This window comes from Pygoscelis adeliae, unplaced genomic scaffold, assembly GCF_000699105.1.
Source record: "Pygoscelis adeliae isolate BGI_AS28 unplaced genomic scaffold, ASM69910v1 Scaffold85, whole genome shotgun sequence".
NCBI lineage: Eukaryota > Metazoa > Chordata > Aves > Sphenisciformes > Spheniscidae > Pygoscelis > Pygoscelis adeliae.
In genome coordinates, this window is record NW_008824900.1 from 3445614 (window position 1) to 3467904 (window position 22291).

At 44.4% G+C, this 22291-nt stretch overlaps 1 protein-coding gene across 2 annotated transcripts; it reads right to left on the minus strand.

The window, feature by feature from the left end:
- Nucleotides 1–1142: 1142 nt before the first annotated feature.
- Nucleotides 1143–21710, minus strand: CARHSP1 (calcium regulated heat stable protein 1, 24kDa). Of its 2 annotated transcripts, none has more exons than XM_009324729.1 (4): nucleotides 21628–21710; nucleotides 18809–19001; nucleotides 15735–15857; nucleotides 1143–2926 (listed from the first exon to the last, which is right to left on the minus strand). In XM_009324729.1, exons 2-4 carry the CDS (start codon nucleotides 18979–18981, stop codon nucleotides 2764–2766), a joined length of 459 nt encoding a protein of 152 aa, XP_009323004.1. In that variant the 5' UTR covers nucleotides 18982–19001; nucleotides 21628–21710; the 3' UTR covers nucleotides 1143–2763. The 2 variants fall into 2 exon arrangements, with proteins under 2 accessions (XP_009323004.1, XP_009323003.1); XM_009324728.1 differs by having other exon boundaries at nucleotides 21618–21710.
- Between the last annotated feature and the right edge of the window lie 581 nt (nucleotides 21711–22291).

Here is a 22291-nt window from a genome sequence, read left to right on the forward strand (position 1 = left end):
GACGTGACTGACTTGAATCTTTCCAATTCCAAGTTGGTGATACTTACACTGTAAAAAAGGGGAGAATACAGTGTTTGTGTACAAACCAAAATCCCCAGAAGGGCTCACAAAGAAGGAGGAGGAGCTGTGACGCCCTTATGCACCAGAACTACCTAGCCTTCTAACACCCTTCTCACGTGCCTACTTCCATAGGGCAATTCAGCCTCAACCATTTTAATGGGTGCAGACTTGGGACCAGAAGCATCCGTAGTGCGGGCAGGCTCTCTGAAGATGGCCGCATTTCAATAGCTGCTGCGTGGCGTGTACGCATAGGTGACGTATCTGATGATTATCTGGTTACATAATGCGTGGTTGCTTCCTGTATTTGCAGAAAGTTACCTATGCAAAACATCCTGTGCGGGACCTAAACCAGATTTCTTTTCAGCCTCAAATACAATTATTGGTGTGCGCATACCTGCGTATGTTCAAATCTTAAAAGTTCGCTTGCTAGTCAGTCTTGCGCAGCCATTGCCAATGGCTAAGGTTTATCTTCTGCCTCATGCCCACAGATGAGAGTCTGTCTCTCTGGGGGGAGAAGAAACAGAAGACAAAACCAAGCAACCCACAACGCCTAGTCCCTCGTTCCCACCTCACCTTCTCTAGTGTGAGTTTAAACAAACGGGGCAGGCTCAGTCCTTCCTGCCCTCGGCCGCTCCTGCTCAGGTCCCATCCCCTGAAGCCCGACTAAAGCTTTGCTGCGACACCTTGGGATAGCGGCTGCTCTCTCGGGAGCCCCTTCTGAAACGTTCTGGCCTTCCTGCCCCAAGTTTCAGACGAAACGACCAGGCTATGCTGTCCCTCGCTCTTACCCCCTACTGTATGTTAATATAAATAATAGCTAATATTAAATTTCATGTAATGAAAACAAATGCATTTACAGAAGTAGTAGTATATATTATACACTAACCTATTATGCAGCTAGAAAACTTGCTAAATTACTCCTTAATTGTTCTGGTAATGCCAGTCGGTATTACAATGCTTTTTAAAAAACTTTTAAGTATCATCATACAGGTGTGCATATGCAGGCACCTGCATTCTCCTCTGTCTTTAATGCTAATCATCTTCAACGCCGACTACGCAGAGAGCAGACTGAAGACATACATTACAGCATTATAATGGTCGCGTTTATTGTAAAGGAAGCAGTGCGTGATATTCCAACAAGCTGGGTAGTGTTAAAACCACAACTACTACGTCTTACGGTTAATAAAAACCCCCGCTACAGGCTGGTCATTATCGTACACCACAGTGTAATACAGGCACAGCTGAGGTGAAACGAGCCATCACAGCAGTTACTAACCTCCACACATCTGTGCTCTCCCCAGGTCAGACCTCGGAACACATCACCTGCTGCAAAAGAGTCTTAAGACATTTCATGACAGCGAGTGCCCATTGTTAAAACTGCAAAGAGGCAACTGAAGTTACACTGTTTCACAAAACTAACCGAAGAGTATCATGCCATCTTTTTTATTTTTTTTTATTTGCAAAGTCAATAGAAATCCACTGTTAGGAACAGAATAGAGAAAAATGCTTCGTTTGAAAAGAAGATGTGGAAGGCAAATAGGAACAGAACTAATTCAGTTGCACTACAACTACGTGAAATCTTGCAGGCAGAGAAGAGTCAGGGCAAGGGTGACGGTACCACATCCTACCAAGCAAGTTTTCCAGGGAAACAGCTGCAGAATCTACTTCACCAAGACAGCTGAGCCTATTAAGTAACTCGCACAGTATTTTATACACAGTCATCTGAACAGCATGTAAGTTGCTTTTCAGAAGTACAGTTATTCTGCCTGCCCAGTGAAATACCGTGGCAGACTTTCAACTATATGCAATCAAGAAGGTAATCTTCAGCTTTGCCTAAATTCAGACATAGTCAGAGGCTATGAAGTATCCACTACTCTACAGCTTTCTACCACTTACTTTGAAGCAAATTTCTTAAATTTTGGTTTGTTTTGTTTGTTGGTTTTTTTTTTTTAATACTGGCCTATAAAATCTGTTGCTAGTCAACCATCAAGGCACCTAAGTAAATTCACAAACAATCCAGGCTTTAAAACCACAATATTCCACACGTATGCAGACATGCCGTTTGCAAACGGTGCACCTGAAGGGCACCCAGCTGTGGCCATCGGAGCGTAACCACCAGATGGAGATTTTCCACCCTGCGGCAGCTGCTCTGCTTGTGAACTTCCTTCCACGAGCAAAACAAATCGCAGCAATGAACACCTCTCTCTCCCAAGCCAAGGCATTCAGGCATGTTACCAGCAGTAAGCACACTCCAGCTCTTACAGAAGAGCAGCTCAAGGGAACACAGTGCTCACGCACGTCCAGGGCCTCGGAGTCGCGCCTCTGCTACGGCTGTCCGTGCTAGAAGAGCTCTCCTTCAAACCTCTCCCCGATTCCCCTGGGCATTTCTGGAATCAGTTCACAAGATAAAAGAAAAACCAAACCTCCCCCCCTCCACCAAGCACACAAACTAGGTCTCTTTAAAATATGTTTTTTGTAAACACATTACGATAGGTTTTTTTCATTAGCATCTGAATTGCCTTTTTTTTTTTTTTTTTAATTAGAGGCCAGCTGTAAAAATGGTAATTTTGGCCTACTTCTGCTTTACTGACAATGCGGAATTTCCTCCCGCACAATATGTAGAATATTCTTAGGACGGGTCCCCTGCAGCCAGTTGTTGAGCAGTGACGATGCAGGCAGCGGCTGCACTCCCTCCGGGACACCTCAGGAGCTGATGACGTGCCCCGACCAGGTCTCATGCTTGGTTCCAGGAGCTAGATGGGTAATCACCACCTCCACCGCCTGAAGCTTCTCATTCTTCGGTGGGATGGTGCACATCTTGTAGGTGACCTCGTCGCCTGCCACGGGAACATACTCGCCTTCGATACTGTGGAGGGGAAGCTTCAGTTAATCATAAGTCACATAAACGCTCTTACTCTTTTGCAGCTTATTTAAATTTTTATCATGATTAGGTTCTCAAGATACTTCAGGTTTTTTTAGAGAGCCCATCATCTACCAAAGCTTCAGGTTGATTTTGGTTGCCTTGCAGCAAAATCCTATGAAAACACTGTAAACGCCACCACCCTAAAAAACCCAACCAAACAAAAACAAACACAAAAAACCCCACGCTCTAATATGCCTTAAAAAATAATCAGCTGAGCGCGGCCTTGGACAACATTGCTGTGAACCATGCAACCACCTCTTACTCACCGGCAGCACTAGAGGGCAGGGCTGACACTGTTTGGCACTTCACTTGGGAGTTTGTTTTTTTAAACTATAGGAAGTTGATCCCCCCCCCTCCTCTCACGCTTCTGAAGCTCAAAAAAACCTTTTTCTTTTTATAAAGAAGGATTGTACCATGTCAGTCATTGATTTTATCCTTAGGTTACTCCACCATAACATAGTTCATCTGAAGTACGAAAAAAAAAAAAAAAGCCCAAGTAAGACACCGTGTGGAACACTTCAAAATTACTTGCTGTGAAAAAAGAGAGAGTTCTGTAACCCTGACACGCTACACCGCAGAAACTCTCCTCCAGCATCCAGCACTTAGGAAGATTTCCAAGAGTCGCTCACTCCTAACCTAGCCTCTACCAGCATGATGACGTGGGATGCTGGAGAACTCGCACCGTGCATTTGTTACTGCAGGCGAGTCCTCACCTGGAAACAGTGGGAAATGGCAAAAGGGCTGTCTGTCACCTTCTGTCCAGAACTATGTACTGATGAAACAGAGAACTGCAAAGGGTAGCAGCCTTCCTCGCTTCTACCGCTGCGTTCAAGATGAGAGCTTTTTAATAAAAATCCCAGCATGCGCCAATGAAGACAGGCAGAGATGCCTTCCAACCTGCATTGCCGTGATTCTCTGACAGTAGAAAGGATGCTACTTTACCTTTCTTCAAACATACCTATGCGATCCCATGCTCAGGTTCCCCTTCTCTGACAACCTAGGCTCTAGGTTTCTTATTGTTTGAGGGATTTTTCAGGGTTCCTCAGCAGCATTTTTATTTGTGAACAGATAAACACCATTGAGTTTGTTATTTGCCTTCACTGAGAGCATACTGGGAACATACTCACACCACCCAGGAATTTTACCCCACAAGTGTTTCTGTTATTGCAGGGACCTAAGATTTTAGCAGTGCCCTTCATATCCACTCTCATCTTGCGACCCATTATTGTTATGGCTTTTCTATTGCAGGAAAGACTGGCAGGACTGATAGGAGGCAAATATACCATCACTTACTGAAGTTGTAACTTCACATCAGATTTTGCCTCTCCCCCCAGTTCTGCAAAACTGCTTCAGCTTCATCTTCTGCACTGCTTCTCCCCCACCCTTCCCCCTTTAAGGGCTGTCTCAGCTTCTGCTCCCCTTCAACTTGTGCATCACAACTGCTGCTCAGGGAGTTGGTGCATCGGGCTGTGGCTGAGCAGAAGCAGCCTGTACTCGGGGATGAGACGGGTTAAGCAGGCGTGCACAGGGGAAGCTAAAACTGACCCATAAATTATAACTTCTCCCATGGGAAATTCAGAAGAAAAGTCATTGTTTGTTAACTGATTGTATCAACATGATATTGAAAATGTTCCTGTATCTAAATATGGATTCTAAAACCTGCTACGAGGAGTTAAAGGCATTCCCAAGGCCTGTGGCTTGAAACACGTGTCCTTCAGACTTTATTTCCCTGGGCTAAACCCCTACTCCAGCGCTGCCTGTGACTGCGGGAATCAGACCCAAGAGGGCATGTTCTAAGCTGAACTCTTCAGAGCAGTGCCTGGGAAAATGGCAGTAAATTGAAGGCAGAAAAAATATTTACAGAAAAATCAAGATAAAGCCTCCTTCATCAGACCTGACAGCCCTTTCCTCCCCACGCAGGCTGATCCTGACCTTTATTTAAATAAAGGCTGACCTTTATTTACTTCCAAAGCCTCCAGGCCAACCTGTCAGCCCAGCCCTGTATCACACTGGACAGATTGTGTCCAAGCTCCCACGTCTAGTCTCTTGCTGTGGCTGTCCTCTTCAGTTATTGCCTTCGTTTATACCCCACCTCCCCCATTTCTAACAAGTTTAAGATTTCTTCAGGTGTGAAGGGGTTGCACACCCAATACTTACTGTCGTTTCAGGAAAACAGATTAGTTTTCCTTTTTTACTGCCAAAGGAATTTGCCACCAAATTCTCTGCAGCTTACCCTGACTTTGAAACAGAAGATTTCAAGCAAGGATGAGAAGATGCTACTTGTACTGTCTCAGAGCCTGACAAGTGGACATGAAGCCCCAAGAAGAAACACAAGAGAGGGTCAAACACGAAGTGAAAATAGGAATGCCATGTAAAAAAATGACATGATCTTTCCCACCTGAATCTCTTGAATGACCCCTTGTTGCCAAAAAAAAAGTTGCTATTGAGCTAAAACCACATTCCCATGAGCAGTAACTCACAACACAACCCATGCAGGATGTCAGTCCCACCTGAGGAAGGTAGCATCTTCCAGTGGAAGGCAACACAGCACAGACATTTTATCCGTACAAAGGAACATGGGACTAGCAAAACACAGTGAGCAGAAACATTTCCTAGCTCAGATCTAATGAACGTAGACAACACGAGCCGAAGCGGAAAGTCTACACTGACTCAAGTACAGCTCAGCCACTGGAACAAGTCGTAATGAAACATGTTTCTCCATGTGGCCTTGAGCACTGGAACCAGCTGCAGACACTGTTTCAGGGAGCACAGGCAGAGCAGTTACATGGGGCTGGAACTAAAGCAGCATCTCCTCTTGACATTACAGCCACCCACTCCACAGCCCCAGGTATTGCCTTTGATTCCTGCACAGAGGATGAACACGCACAGCGAGCGGTGAGCTCAGAGTCACCACTTTGCAGGCATCAAATGAAACGGATGCCCTGCCCAGGAAGGGATCTCATGTTTGGCTGAAAGGTTTTTTTGACTAACAGGAACCTTACATGTTCTTTAAAAGCTCCTGTAAAACAGGATGAGACGCAGTTAGCGAAATAAACATTTGCAATCTGCAAAAGATATCAGTAGGTATGGTTAATGTAGAAGGAAAGTGTATTCACATCATCTCATGAAGTTCCAAAGACATGCCAATACACAAAGGCAGTGTTTTAAGCTCCCGAAAAACAGAGATAAATTAGCTATCCCTTGAATTTTCAAATTCAAGTGAGGAAGAAGTACAGCTTGAGTGCTAAAAAAGATGGGGGTTTTGTTGGGATGAGTTTGGTTTGAAATTGAAATACGAATATATACCAGGATGGGTTCTGGTAAGAAAGGGGTTGTAGGTGTACTGGTAACCAAAGTGGTCCCATTTTTTCAAGAAATCAAGAACAAGTGAATCAGTACACACACAGAAACGGTATGCCTGACGGGCTGCAGTCAGGGAGAGGAGAAGCAAAGGGACTGACCCAGGCTGGAGGACACACTCTCACCGAGAGCCACTGCATCCCTCAGCACTTATTAGATGACTGGTTGGAGTACCGTCTACAGCCCCTGGTCTACACAGGAAAAAACAAAACAAACCATTTGCTGACCCAGATTTCTTACACTTGAATCATGAGGTTAATTACTCCTATTCCTTCCTCTAAACAGATCACATCAGCCCCATAATCTGCACAGCCCTAAGCACTACCCAGAAAGGTACACTTTTCTCCACCAGAAAGCACTTCTTACAGGACCGAGCACTATGCTGACAGCGTCAGATCCTTTCTTGTTTTTTTCCCTTATCCAAACTGACACTGCAAGAGACTGAAGCTTGTGATAAAACCTCATTCAACCCCAGCATGGCTTCTTCTCGTCCCCTAGTTTGTCTTATTTCTTTCCTTGCTTCTTGAGGCGACCTTACCTCATAAAGACCAGGCCTGTCCTTTGCACAGCTGTCTAAAAAGGTTGTGGCCACACAAACAGCTTGAATTTCATTTTATGCTTTTGGCCTTTAAACTCTTCTCCCACAGATCAGATGTTCTTTTCTTTCCTGCAGCTTTCTGATTACCAGTTACGCTTGGTGCCTACCGAATATGAGATTATTAACTCATTGCCCCCAGTGCACATGAAAAGCGAGAGGACAAAGGTCTTAGTTTGCAGCCTGAGTAAACCTGTTTGTGAACAGTGTTCCCAGCACAGTGTTTGCCCACCAAATGCTGCTTCTGGCATAGATGCAGACATACTCCAGCATTGTTATTGCTATGTGATGCTTAGAAGCAGGAACAAACAACATCCAGATTGTGCAGTAATTCTGGTGGTGTCAAGAATGAACAATATAATGGCACCTGAAAGGTAATGACATGGTATGGCACTGGAGGCACAGCCCTACACAAAGCTGCAGGAAGATCCTCCATCAGGAAGCAATTGTCTTAAGCTCTGGGAGGGAAGTGAACTGGAAAAGATCAGAGAAAGTAAACAGAGATCTTGGAACAGATTCAGCCTACAACAGCCACTCTATATACAATATAAGTTATCTGGATAATTTGGTAGAAGAAGTTAAACATGGACTTTTTTTCATGTTCTATATTGATTAAATATTTTTAGATCTGTATTTTTTACTTTTACCCTAACTATATATTAAATGTTGATCTAGAGGAAGATGGAAATTTTCACTGCTATTTAACAGATTGGTAGGCATGTTCTGTTAAAAATAATGGATACCTATGTATCCAGGAACTTTAAGACGCTTCGACAAATTAAGCTAAAAATAGGAAATGCTTTCCTGATGTTAGTGTCAGAGAGACACACAACAGAGTGAGTTTCAGATTATCCAGCAACTCCCATTTCCCAGCTCAGCGCCAGTCTGGTACAGTGGAGCATTTTATCCTGCACTATTTTTAGGGAACTGGGAGGTTATTAGGAAATTACCTAAATAAGGAATGTTCTAGTTCTTCCTTCTCACAGCTGCTATTCATATTCCAGGGCTCTAGTTAAACCTCTTGGGACAAAGACTAAGTCACATGGAAACATTTTTGAACAAGAGTTTTCAGTGAATTCAGAGCCTTGCTGGTCAACAAGCCTGCCATGGATCACACCACATAGCCGCTGCCCATGGATCAATGGGCTGTATTATCTTGTGGGCTTCTTAAAGCTCATTTAACACCGCAACACACCTCCCAGGAAACCCGTATTTTTATTAAATAGCAGGCCATGACAGAGTAATGAACTATTATGAGTTACTAATCCCGAATGCCCTCCCCTGCAGTCCCGGGGTAAGCTGACAGCTCCAGCATTCATCAGCAAAGCTAGTGATGACCTTATCAAGCCGGCTGGCAGGCAAAGCAGGGCTGCCTCTCACCCACCAGTCACACTCGTAACTGGGACAGACAAGTGTGAAAGAGGTCCAGACACTGAAGAATCCCAGCTGTTAATATCCAAGGTCTCTGCTACGGGATTGCTCTGGTCTCTGTGCCATTGCAAAGAGATCTTCCCATGAGCTGCGCTGTCTAGGGACAGAAGCTGCATTTCCCTCCCAGTACACTGGATGCATCATCCTCTTGCCCAGTTCTCTACCGAGATCTCTAGTCATGGTTTTTGAATCCACGTTCAGGGATAGTTATGGCTCTATATCTACTTTCAGCAGCTAGTTCAACACCAGGCAGCACACCACGCACCATGAGGAAGAAACTGGTGATCACAAGAGGCAGAGCTTTCCAAGGATGCCTACGTGGACTCAGTCAGAGGTACAGAAGATGCCTGTTCCTGCAAGCATCCAACTTGGATCCTGTCACAATAATACCTACTGTTTGCATCTGGAAACCAAAGCCCTGGGCAGTTATGTTTTGTGCTCACTAACCACAAAGAACCTCCAGCCTTGGGTGGCCACAGTTGTCTTCAATGCCCACTGCCTTGCAGGTAGAGTAAAACTCTTGGCTTTGACCTATTACGGTTTGTATCATTTAGGTGGAGATTCTGGGAAGGTTTTGCTACAATCATGACCACAGCAAGCTGGCTCTCCTGCATGTACCAGTGCAACATGTGAGTTTTCTGAGCCAACTGGGGGGGTGTGGGGAACCCTTAGGAAAAGGCTATCCATGTTCTATTCATTTCCAAACCCCTCTCAAGTAAGCTCTGGTATTCTGCTGCCTCTCCTCCCCGCCCCAGATAATCTACTTATTTCAGACACTTCAACAGATGCAGCAAGGTACCAGAAAGGGAGCATGTCAGGAAGGAAGTGTGCAGCCCAAAGCAGGTAAGTCATCAAGTGCTTTAAGTATTTCGAAGCAAATCAGAAAGCTCAGATTTGGCTTTCCAGCAGCCCCAGAGCAGTCGGTTGCAGCCAGCAGAAACTGTTTTCCGCTTTGAAAAGGCAGAGAGGCCGGAAAGGTTCATCCTCTCAGCTCAGATTCAGCTCTGTTTTTTTTATAATTATCAGTTAATTTCCAACCCATATTGTTACACTCTACCAGAAGAACAGCATCACTGTTCTGAGTGATGTAGCACTAATGCTTTGCATTAAACATAGTGACCTGGCAGAAAATCAGAGGAAAGAAAGGAGCATGAAAAGATGATCTCTTCATGGACTTGAAAAGCTCAAAGCCAGCTCCTCAGTGCAGCAGGATAGCAGCAGGGACGCAGCTGGGTTCCTCCCTGCAGGAAGATGCAGCTGATAGTACATCTCCAGCATAGCCAGAAACTGAGATGCAACAGCGGAATGGGACCGTATCCCCACGTGGGAGCCCACTGAGAGACCACTGCTGTTCTGTTCAGTACTCCTGAGTTACAGGCACTATAAGCATAATCTCCTGAGATCACAACATAACACACAAGCAAAGCCAGCAAACTCAGGATCTCTCCAGGGACCCAAGGGTGCTGTGTGTCAACATCCCGGGGGAAGTATAGCATCAATTCTCCAAAGCCATCATTAAGCATGGAGTCAGGAATCCAGCCTGAAGGACAGCCTGAAGGCCTCTCTGCAATGCAGCATTTTCCCCTTCAGAGCCAAGTACTAGCAAACTGCAGAAAACCCACAAGCACTGCACACGTTTTTTCTGTTCCATTAAATCAGCTGCTTTTGCAAAATAAAAATCTTTAAAAAAAAAACAAGAGTGTGGTCATTCATTCGTCACTGCTCTCTAGTGAACTACCTCCTTGCCTTGCCCTTGCAGCTCCACAGGCTTCAGGCCAGATCCCCATCAAATGCAAAAGCCCAGAGAGTAAACGAGTATCCATCATGTGCCCACTCCCAAATACACTGGGAAAGCAGAAGAGTGGGATTTTTACACAGTCCTCTAAAGCACATCATTTGATCTGCCACTACAGGCACGCACACCCCACCTCCCCCCATCCCCCTTGCTCCGTGCCCTCAGGACCCCACTTTGGAAGGCGAGCCGATATGAACCTGTCTGTACAGGCAGCCATCCCCAGCACAAGGCGGGGGACCTCAACCGCCAGCACCGCAGGGATTCCCCATCTGCTCTCTGGAAATATGCCACACCTAGAGGAAGAGTGGCAAGAGGGTGAAACTGAAGCCACCAGAGCCATTACACTTCAGTACAACCAAACCGGCTGGTATTTGTGAGAGCTGACTTACTCCCGCTGTGAAACAGCGGCAGAGGAGGCAAGATAGAGGAGGATACAGTTCTCAGCACTGATGCTACAGTAACACCATCAATTTGGATCATGATACAGGCTGGTGGAAATGAAAGCATTAACACTACACGTCACTATTAAAAACGTAATTAAGGGCTTTTTAAAAATTTCATTCCAGGCAAATGAATTTGCTTTTGCTTCCAGCTTTCCAGAGACATTATCTGGAATTACCATCTCACAGTGACTCCTCCATCCCATGTTTGCCAGCTAGGGTTTTACACTCACTACTAGCAAGCACATTTTGTTTTCTGTTCTGGAGAAGGGTGAAGTATTGAACTGAGAAAAACAAAATCTGATCACATTCCACAACCATAACATTTTCCTGGTACAATTGTTTATACCAGCTTGAGAAGTGTTTCCAATAAACACCAGGAAGCAGGCCTCGCTGTGCATGCAATGCAGAAAGCGGCAGTGAGCCTGTGGCTGGCTGGCAGGGCTGCGACAGCTTTCTTGCTGCGCCAGGCCACGCGTCTGCAGGCAGGAACGGCCGCTCAGGTCGGCGTGTGTGAGCTGGCTCTAACCTGTCCATCTCAAGCATGGACAGCGTTGCAGTTGTGGTACAGGGTTTCCGCCGCAGATGCTTTACCCGCAGACGGACCCAAGAAAGTGCCATGACTGCTGCCAGGAAGCTGCCGCCACCTGCGGCGACTGTCACCGGAGCTGCCACCATGCCTCCACCTGCCGCACGAGGACAGCTCAAAAGGAAACGCTACCACCTACCAGCGTCAGCATTTCCAGAGAACTCCAGGCTGCCCTCATTAATTGTACAGTTTTGTACATTTGTACCTATTCGGTTAAAAAGGAGAAGTGGCTTCACACGAGTGTTATCAAAATCCAAACCAGATCTTCTCTGCAGTCTTCAGAGCCACTCATTAAAACAGATAAAGCCACACAGACAAAACACACCTTTAAAACCTGCATTTCAAACTGGCATTTCTTATACTGTGTATCTACCCACACACACCTGACAGGTCCAACTTCACAGTAACACAGCTTTGCTGCAAGTTCCACTCGTAAAACACATCCACATGCCTACATTCACCTTAAACTCTCGCACAGATACTGAAATTTAAAATTTTGCGGATGCCAAGTAAAGAAGCTTTTGAGTGCCACATATATTTGGCCTTATTTTTAGGCTAATGCTCACTTATGGAAATGGAAATGCCACGCTAAGTGTTATTATCTTACAAAAATAAATGGAAAGCTATGGGAAACAGACATCCCATTTTACAGAAGACATTTTCATTGAAGTGCGACATTTTTATTTTTATTACAGCTCCCCAAAGCTTGGGGAAGAAAAAAATTTAATTCCTCAAATTAAATTTTTATGTTTAAAATCATATTAATCTGCAAGATAGGCAGCTGGACCCAATGCTCAAGACCTTCACTAATCAGCGCAGCTTAGTGATGAACACAGAGGAACAGTCTATCTTGCCGAATCCAAACTGGCGTACCATTTTATCCACGTTCCTGAAATCCTAGCTTTCAGGCAGAATTGATTCAGGAGAAAAAAATCCTCTTTCATTTCACAAGTAGATGCTTATACCGCACTGAGTCAGTGAACAGATTGACGTTGCTCTCACATTCAGGTTTAACCGAGTAAAATAGGTAGAAAAGAATGGCATGATAAACATAAGCAGTATCTCAAAACTCACACTACGCAAACCAGAGTGATTGGAGCCCCCTGAGCCACAGTGATGGTTACAGAATGCTGCCACAATAAGCAATTCCCATTAATAAAGAGCAATGTTTCTAATTCACTGTGAAGTAATCTGAGATGAAAGGCATTATTAATCTGTCTTTCCAGTGCTGCCTTGCATCAGAATTAAGACAGTGATACCATCACCCTCCAGCACTAAAAGCTGTTTCCAACAATTCAAATACACTCAGAGTAATTAAAGAACACAATGTACTGAAACCTTCAGTACTTCAATAATAGCACTTTTTACTAACAGGTTGAGGCAGAAACATCAGCTGTTTTTGAATTTAAGTTCTGAGACAGTACCTACATAAGAAACATTTAAAACAGTGGCCCAGTCCTGGTTTAATAGAAAAAAAAAAAACAAACCCGTTTGCTTCAAAGGAGCCGAACTGAGCCTAGAAAAGTTGCACAAAGCACATCCTTCGGTCCTCCAACATTCATATGAACCAACCTTGCTAAAATGTTTCTGAAAGAGCAAGGAAAACAGTCTTTGAACACATAAATGACAGTCTTAAAGAGGAAAGACATCATTTAACTGCTGTGGAGATGGAAGGAGTGAAGGGCCATACTGAAAGCAAGGGAGACGTCAGTTAAGTATCAAAAACAATTAAGAGCCAGGTCTGTTAATCACAGGAAGAGATCGCCCAGGAAGGCAGTGGACCCCCAGCACTCGAATTGTTAAGAGTGTGTTGGGTAAAGCATTTGCCAGAAAGGCACAGACGCCTTCCAGCAGTGGACAGGGTAGAGGAGGTCCCCTCCAATCTTCTCATCTACAGTAAACTTAAGAGAGCTGCCATATTGGAGAAAGACTGCAGCGTTCTGCAGCATGGCATACGGAGACCGTTCCCCACCCGTGTGAGCTTTAGACTGAAATGAAGTAACTAAAAATGAAGAGAAGCAGCCCGGTCCAGCAGGTAGGGCACTAAGTTGAGACCTGGGAAGCCGGAGCTCAGGCTGAGACCTGAATGGGCTAGAGCCTGGTCACCCCCTGCCCACGCAGCAGCTCTCCCCCTCTCATTGTTCATCTGCTCCAGCTTTCCTGTGCAGGGGCCATTTGAGGGCATGGCTGGGTGAGGGCGAGAGCAAGCAGAGAACTGGACACACGTCAGCAAAATAAACATGCTGAAAATACATCAAGAAGTGTGGTTGCCCATGAACTTTTACAACCTTGGTGACTCATTCAATAGTGTTTTTACGATAGACCAAGTGGGTGGAAGAAAGTGGAGGGTGGCACGCCAAATTCAAGGCACAATTACTCAAATATAGCTTATTGATGGCTCACAGGCAAAGCATTTTGAAAGCATATGGGATCAATACACCAACTAGCACAGCCCACGAGAGGGGCTAGCACAGACCACCAAAATCACAGCAGACAAAAAATGTTTTTCATAATGTCATAAAGGATTTCAGTATAGGAGACATATGGGAGTCTTAAATAGCCAAACAGAAAAACATCACTGGAGTTTAAGAATTATAGCTGATTGGAGGGGGATTGAGGGTAGAAGCAGTTAGTGTACCCAGCACCAAGTACTGGGGTTTGGGCCCAGAGAGAAAGATGTGTTGGGCCATGGGATAGGAACTGGGGAACACCTGAAAGAGTAGTTCACATTTTGTATAGACAAACAACTTTTTGATTAGGGCTGCCCTTTATCTCTAGGGTTTTAAAAGGGTTAATTTCACATAACTGAAGAAAATTTTACTGAACTAATTGGAAGAGAAAACGTAGAGGAAAAAAACAAGACTGAAAACAGACAGTTCTTTAAAAAGAATTCATTAGAGGGCTGAGAATTCGTGTTTCTGTGAGAGGGCTGTTTTAACTAAACCCTTGCTGATCAGTAACTGTATAGGTCGGACTAGATGTTCACAGCAAAACTTTTAAATTGTGATATAAGAAATGTTGGTTTTAAGTTATTCAGGAAATAAGGAGAAATTGTGCATTTGTATTAGACGAACAAAAAGGAAGATATTAAATAACATTTCCTTGGGTTGAACACCTAAGTCAGAGCACTCAGCCCATTTGCACTCACGAGTCCTAAAAAGCTTTGGCTCGCCAATGCCCATCATGCAGTAACATTTCAGAAAACTCTAAGGCCAATGTGCTCTTTCTCCAAGGACACATGCTACACACACAGGAAAGACAGCTGGGGCAATGTGAGTAACTTTAGTAAGGCTTTTGTTGACTTATCACTAGATAACCACTCCAAACAACAGATAAGGATTATACAGCTTCAACACTGTAAACAATATGTAGACTAAAAACTGGCGATAGATCTAGAAAAGGTTATTGGAGAATAAACATTGAGCAATCTTAATACACGCCCTCAGAGACCAGTTTCAGCCCCCGTGCTGGTCAACATCTCAATCTAGAAACAAATACAAAATTGTCTATTAAACCTTGCAGATTAGCCAAGCAATAAATAACAAAGACAGTGCAGTCACAGAGCGTGATCTGGACCCCTTGGCAGGCAGGGCCTATTCAAGTAAGATGTGCTGCAGTGCAACCAAATATGAAGTCATACATCTAGGAACAAGGAATGCAAACGCTGCTGTCGGGGGTGCCAGACTGTATCTGGGCCTGCACCAAACTCTGACGCTGCAAAGGATGCTGAGGTCAGAGCAGATAAGCAACTCAGCAAAAGACTAGGGACGAGAGGGCTAATGCAATTATGGGATGTACAGAAAGAGAAACGGAGCAGGAGTCTGGAGGAGATTTTATCTCCATATACTGAAAGTATGTGTACAGTGTATTGTTTTAAAATTATATTTAAATTCTACAGCACACTTAGAAAAGAGACTGGAAAGACTGTTTTAGGCTGGAGAAAAAATTCTCAGTGAGGGACTTGAAAAGCTTAATCTGTTTAGCTTATCAAAAGGTAGATTCAGACTCAGAGGTGATGGTTCTCAGTGTGTTCAAGGCAAAAAAGTGGAGGTAGCAATGAACCCTTTAACAGAGAAAGCTTTAGCTAGAAACTGCTCAAAACTGAAGCTAGATAAATTCAAGGAAGTAATAAAGTATGACTTTTCTTAACAGTAAAGGTAATTAACCTTTAGTTTAATAATGGTACAAGCAGTGCAAAGTAAAAGTAGTGAATTTTCAGTGTTATAAATCTCTAAATTAAAGCTGGATACTGCATAGATGATTTGCTTCAGGTAAATGCAAGTTTCTGGGTCTGGGTGAAACCACACAGCTTATTCTAAGAGATCTGACAGAATCATCTTCTAGTTTTTAACTCAACAGATTTATAGTAATACAGGAAAAGAACAGCATAATCTATCGCTGCCAGTAACATCTGCATAACTCCTCTTTGCTGAGGTAAGGGTGATGGATCATAAACCATTCTTGTATCTGAAACGTCAAAAGTATTCAGTAATTAAGGCAAACCAAAGCTCCAGCCCTCCTCAGCCACCCAGATGACTTACTCTGAGATGTGTACGAAGATGTCAGGCCCTCCATCTGCAGGGGTAATGAAGCCATGGCCTTTGGAGCGACAGAAGCATTTACAGACACCTTTGTAGATGGGACCCTCTGATGCTCTCACAGTTCTGCAAAAGAAAGCACAAAAAGAGCTGTTCATTGCTGAGCACGGATGCGACAGCTTCCAGGTGTGTCAGCCAGAGCACACTAAGCAAATGGGCACAGTGATCCAAACACTCACTCCCAGTGAGTATACTCTTCTGTAGCAACTGCTTAATACTCAGTTTCATACACTGCACATGTTTTGCTGTAGCCTTTTTAAGGAAGATAAAGATGCTGAAGATGTTTGCTAGCATTATAATCCATCAGTTGCCATCTTGAATCCATCTGCTGTATCACCCTGCCAAATTGTCTTTTGGACACTATACTAAATGTAAGCATCTTACACCTTTCATGAGTTGGGGAGTACCAAAATGCACCTAGGTGTTGTATGCGCTTTCACAAATTTAACAGTAAGCATGTGTATGTAGTATCGAGAGAATGCAGTGCATAAAGACATGTATAAATGCGTACACATGTATGTATATACACATACACACACACCCTTCTGCATGCATGCCTATTGTTATCCTGCCAGACTAGGATCCAGGGAAGCCAGTATTTCACCTCCAAATGACTCCAGCAGGCTACGAAGCCTAACTGGTATGCATAACACCAAGACTCAAGACTGATCTCCTTCTCCACTGTCATGGGACCTGTATTTTAAAACGAGACAGATTTGAAGACAAACCTTTAGGATGACTTACTGCCATCAAGAAAAACGACTTGCATGAACTATGACCCATGCTGAAAACTGCATGATTAAATCCTTTTCCCTGTCAAACATGCTGAGTTGAATCTCCAGGGATCCAAACTCACTCAAATACTTTCATTAATGAAGCCAGCTGTTTTAGACATCTTAACAGGATTTACACAGAGGCATTACTAGATCAGGACCTTCTCATGCCATGAGGATTTTGGTGCGATTCTTCAAACTCAGCAAGTGATTGTGTTGCCATTTGGTTACATGCATCATGGCAATTTTGACATCACTTTCCCAAGTGTTTGAAGTTTACTGAAGTCTAAATAAAAATCACTAAAAGACGTGGTAACAGCTCTGCTCCTTAAGTCAAACTAACATTGAAGAAATACAGTTGATGTTAAAGAAAGAAGAAATCTTCATTAAATCACTTCATTTCCAGCTCTATAAAGCTGTTGATGCACCTGACCCCACAAGTGCTTGTTACACAGAAAAGCACTCACTGCCCTAAATAAGCCATTAAAGTTCAACTGCATCTTTCAAGGAGATAAAGCATTGTGGGGGATAAGGCCCCACACTTCCAATGAACCAAAATTAAATAATCCCACTGAATAATAAGCCTGTCACATTCATCTTTTCCATACAACTGTGGGGCCAGAGCTCACCTAGAGCTCTTCTTGCTTAAAGAGGACACTAAAAAGTAATGATAAAAATTTAGAGCTATTTTGATTTTCGGGGCAAACAAATACAGCAAGATTCCTACACTAACTAATGATTAAAGAACTGTGGAAGCCAAATAACAAATTCTTTAGTTTTGTAAGAACCAGACTAGGATTAACAGCTGAGAAGAATTACAAAGAGTTCATTATTAACACAGTACTGAGGCAAGCTAGCTTGGAATTGCTTTTCAAGGGCAATCCCAATTATCAAGTCAATTATGTTCCTTTTAGCAATCTACTTCCATTACAAAGTTTAGGGCATTTGAAGGCTTTTGGAACTGACAACATATATATTTTTCTGCTGCTGCTGCTGTTCTTTTTCGCCTCATTTTGAATACAGAAGTAATAATACGAAGCATCATTGAGATTGATGCTATTTAAATCCGCATAGATAATTCTTAAAGAGCTGGGTAACACTGCAAGAAGCAAAAAGGAAAAAGCATGCCAACTAGATTAAGCAGCACAAAATAGGCTAGCTGTGGGTTTGAGATCTTACTTCAACAGTGTTTCACTTGGCGTTGCCAGACCTCCCTTACACAGAAGTAATTCCAAGACTGTGGCAGAAGTGCAATGGATTGACCACAGCTTCACGTTATACCCTCAGACCCTGATTCAAAGGCCACTGAGATTAACAAAGAAGCCCACATTGCCTTCTGCAGGTCAGCACCTCACTGGGAGACCCATCACAGGCACTGGGAATTTTTTTGCAATGGCCAAACCTTGCAATGCCATCCTCTTCTGCTGCGCTGTGGAGGAGTCCCCTTCGGGCAGGGGGCTCCCAGGAGCCTGCACGGCACCATGGGACCACAGAAAAGCTCAGGGAAAGCCAGCTCTGCTGTAGGATCACTACCTTAAATAACTACAAATAGCAACAAACCTCATCTCATTTTATGGAAAACCTCATATAATCTTAGAGAATCAATGAGATCAGGGTTCATACCTTGAAAAACAACATATTCTTTTACAGGTCTATTTGAGCAATCTTAAGATGGAGATACGAAAACTGAATAGAAAAAGCAGACAAGCCCTCTGAAAAGTGACAGGGTCATGGACCATCCCTAAAATGTAACCTGGCTGATAGTTGCACAGGTGTCAGGAGTGAAAGAACTAAAACCTCCAGTAAGGTCTGGTCCAGTGCTTCAGGGGTGGTAAGAAGAGAGGTCGTGCCAAAGGAGGAGGTGGAGCTGACAAAGAAACACCAAGAGAGGTGTGGTCCCGAGAGCCACAACCCGGTGTCTGAAGTGAAGCAAAGCTTCAGACAAGAGACTCTGTTTTGAAAAATCTCAGTGTATTCTCCCCTCCCTGTAAAACTCTGGTCTTAGAGTGCAAAAGACTTTGAACATCCTTTACACAAAGAGAGCATTGAAAAGCTACAGGCAATTTGGACTAAAGGTCTAGTGGCATCAGAATTTATTGGAGAAGAGATAACAGTAAAATACCAAAGCATCTTCCAGATACAACCGTCCCCCCCGACTCCCTTCACCTCGGCAGGGGGTCGATCATCCTGCCCAAAGGTGATCACTTTGTTGTGTCTATGAAATGCAGGTTTTCCAGTACTCACGCTGAAAATGTTCTGGTCCGTCGGGTGGGCAGCGGACTGGGGATGAGGTACCCTCTCAAGGGCGACGGGGAGCGGTCTCTCACCCTGCGGTTTTCAGGCAGATGGAGAGAACTGGGTGAGGGTGGAGAGGTGGGGGACTGCTGCGAAGCGGATGAAGTGGGCTCAGAAGACATTCCTGATGCCTGAGAAAAACCTAGAGAGAGGAAGAGATCTGACTTAGCCCAAAATGGGAATTGTCATAAAAGTCACAAATTCTTCAGCTGATGATTTTGTAAGAATATGACTCACTTCCTGCAGACGTACACACGGACACAGTTGCACCAAAAGCTCCAGCTCTGTGTCAGTGAGTTCTTAAGTTTATTTATTTCTAAATCTCATAGCTTTTGTACGCTGTACTAGGAAGCTCCACTGAAAATAGATTACTCCACAACTAATATATATTTGCTTACTCCCACCTCACTCACAGGCAATGGCTCTTGAAGCAGAGCTCAGCCCTAACACTAGGTATCAAGTGTGCCCCACGCGGCTCCCAGACAGATGGGGTCTGACCACTGACAGCACAGAGGAGCCTCCTGCGTCTGCACACAAACACATGTTACAAGAAAGAAACACTAGAAGAAGGAATGCTGAAATAAAGGCTGCACCTCCACTGCTGGAGGTTAGTTTCAATGTGCAGTCACCGATGCTAAATTCGTTGCTGCTGCTCAGCTATTAGCACAGCTCTGTCAGAGCTTGTAACACCTTCAGCTTGACTGCAAGAAGAAAACGATACGAGTGCTCCTTAATTCACTTCAGACAAAGCAAGACAGTTAATTTTCTCTGCCAAGGACAGGAACACAGACAAAGCCAGGAGGCAGTGGCTGACTGCAAGGAGGTGACCCCTCCAGCCTGCAGAGATCTGGCAGACCCAGCAGTCCCCTTTGGTAGGTCTGAGTCTGCCACAATCTTCCAGCAGCTAGGAAGCCAGTAGTCCACATTTGCATTCAGACCTCCAGCAGCCTACATCAGATTTACTCTATTCATGTCCTACAGCAGAGGAGGAAGAAGGTCCCTTTCTCATCACACCAACAGCAATACACGTCTCACCACACAACAAGCAAAACTCATAGAATCCATGGAAAGAGAAGGACTGATAAGAAACCATTCTACGTACACAAATGCATGGCTTACAGGTGCAGCAGTGACCGAAAGAAGAGAAATCAAGCAGCACTGCTCTGGTGTTACTGTGCAAGTCCCCATCCGCAATGGAAAGGGAATAAGCTGAACGAAAATAACCAATAACCTACCACACTCTTAAGAAAATCTAAAAATGTCTGGGTATCTGGATGAGTTAGCAAGAAGTGTGGCGATCTGGGTCAAGAAAATATCATGAAGGCAAGAAAAGCTGCCTTTAAGACCAATAGTTTCATTGAACTGAAATCTATCATAACCACTATGCACCCTCCTTTTGACACCCACACTCCCTAGCCCATGAATTATGGAGTGGATCCTTCACATGACATTTGAGAGATGCAGCCTTCTTGTCAATGACAAATTCCCATTATTTCTTCCTGAAACTAAGGACTAAAATTAAAGAGGCCTCTGAAGAATGAAGTCACCAGGGAACAAAGGCTTTTGTGTTTAATTGCTCAGGGTGCTGAGAAGGTAGAAGTGGATAGTCATGTTCCCTCGTGTACCAGCTTGAGCTTTCCACACTGTTCTCAAGAGCAACAACTCAGCTGAAAACAAAACCACAGCTTTAGGAATGGCATTTCAAATACAGATGGCGTTTGCCACCCATGAGCTAATGCCCCACCCAGTATCATGGCACAGCATTCAGCTGAGACCGAGATGATAACACCAAAGGGATGGGATTTTCCAAACTTCCTCTTCCTCTAAAGAGACCTGCTGTGCTGGCTGGTACTGAGGAAGCCTCCTCAGATTTCAAAAGACCTCTCCTTTGGGTGCCTTGCTTTCAAGGAACGCATGTTTGACATAGCAGGACTATAACTCTAATAAAGTCACAGGAAAAATAAGAGCAAACAATTAAAACCTCATTCTGATAACTCAGCACATGTGGTCTGGCCTTTCCACAAGTGAAAATGCAGCTTTTGGAATCGCATGCTTTCTCTCCTAATCTAAATATAAACCAGCTTGTCAGGTGACAAGCAAAATGCAGAGCTATTTATCCATCCACAGCAATACAGTAGAGCCAACCACAAAGTACTGCCCGTCCCCTTCCTCAAACAAGGGTAGAGAGACAGGAGAATTTTCCCTCCTTTCTTTAAAGCACAGATGAACCACAAAAATATTTGCAAACAAAGATGACTAAATGGAGTTAGAAGTGTGCTAACGTACGTTATTGTTCCCATTTATGTTATTTTTGTGCCCTCTGCTCTGTAAACATAAAATAAAACAGTGATGTAGAACATTCAGTGCCATTTCACTGTACAAATACCCTTTTTGTTCTCTGCCCACAGCCAAAGTAGATGAATGGCCTCGACTCTCATAATTTCTATTACACAAGTCCTAAATTGTGATCAGAACTCAGTGAGAGTTGATACACAAATGCACGCAGCCGGAGGCAGCCAGGGGCAGCTACACTCGACTTCACACCCGCTGCAGCAACTGAGTACAGCTCAGAAGAGGAGGGGATGCAAACAAGCAGCAACAGGAAGCCTGTGCTACGCTACAGCTCAGCAACATTCTATATTGGCATGCATGCTGTATCACTGCATGTGCAAGCGCACCAGCACATCCATTTGCCTCTTGGGCTTCTCTGACAATTGTAAAAATCAGACAGAATGAAAAGGATTGGACACTGAATTACCAAGTTTTACCGTGTGCACTGCATACAGCGGGATGACAGCAGCTCGTGCCTCCTGCGAACCTCCGCTCAGCTTGCTCAGTGCAGATCACTTCATCTGAACCTTTTCAAAGACAAAGGTGGAGGTTAGCTATTTCAGTTTGTTCTGGTGTGGCCACTGTCTTGATGTTGTTCATACAGGGATTAACTCATTTCCATTGGCAGCACTCCTGAAGGAGCAGAAACACTATCCCCACTCGAAGGTGCCGCTGGAGGCACTCCAAGACTGGGCAGTGTTTACACAGGAAGCCTACAGCAAACACTCAAACCGAAACCCCACACCCCCAGCACTCCCAGCCTTCCTCTTCACACAAGTTTTGCCTTCCAAATGCAGTTACTGGTAGTCTTCAAAGATGCTTTTCAGATGTTATCCTGGGTTCTGAACTGACCCTCTGCAAATCAAGAGTCACCCTTGGGACTCAGGCAGCTGCCTACCAGCCCTTCCTCAGCAGCCACAAATACCTTCCCCTCTTTGTGACTAGCTGAACAAACCTACTTCTTACATCTCTCACCCGCCTACCACCTCCCACGCTGTTTCCATTAGTTTTCCTCTGTCCCTCCAGTCCAGCCACCACTCTCCAGTTGCCCATGGCAAGGAGGACATCACGCGAACCCCAGACAGCGCTGACAGAGCACCC

Excerpts from the sequence above, each read along its gene's own strand:
- CARHSP1 (XM_009324729.1), bottom strand. The coding sequence starts at position 18,981 with ATGTCTTCTGAGCCCACTTCATCCGCTTCGCAGCAGTCCCCCACCTCT. Across the intron at positions 15,858-18,808 it reads CGGACCAGAACATTTTCAGC|AACTGTGAGAGCATCAGAGG; the intron begins GTGAGTACTGGA and ends TTTCTTTTGCAG. Across the intron at positions 2,927-15,734 it reads ATCTTCGTACACATCTCAGA|TATCGAAGGCGAGTATGTTC; the intron begins GTAAGTCATCTG and ends TCCCCTCCACAG.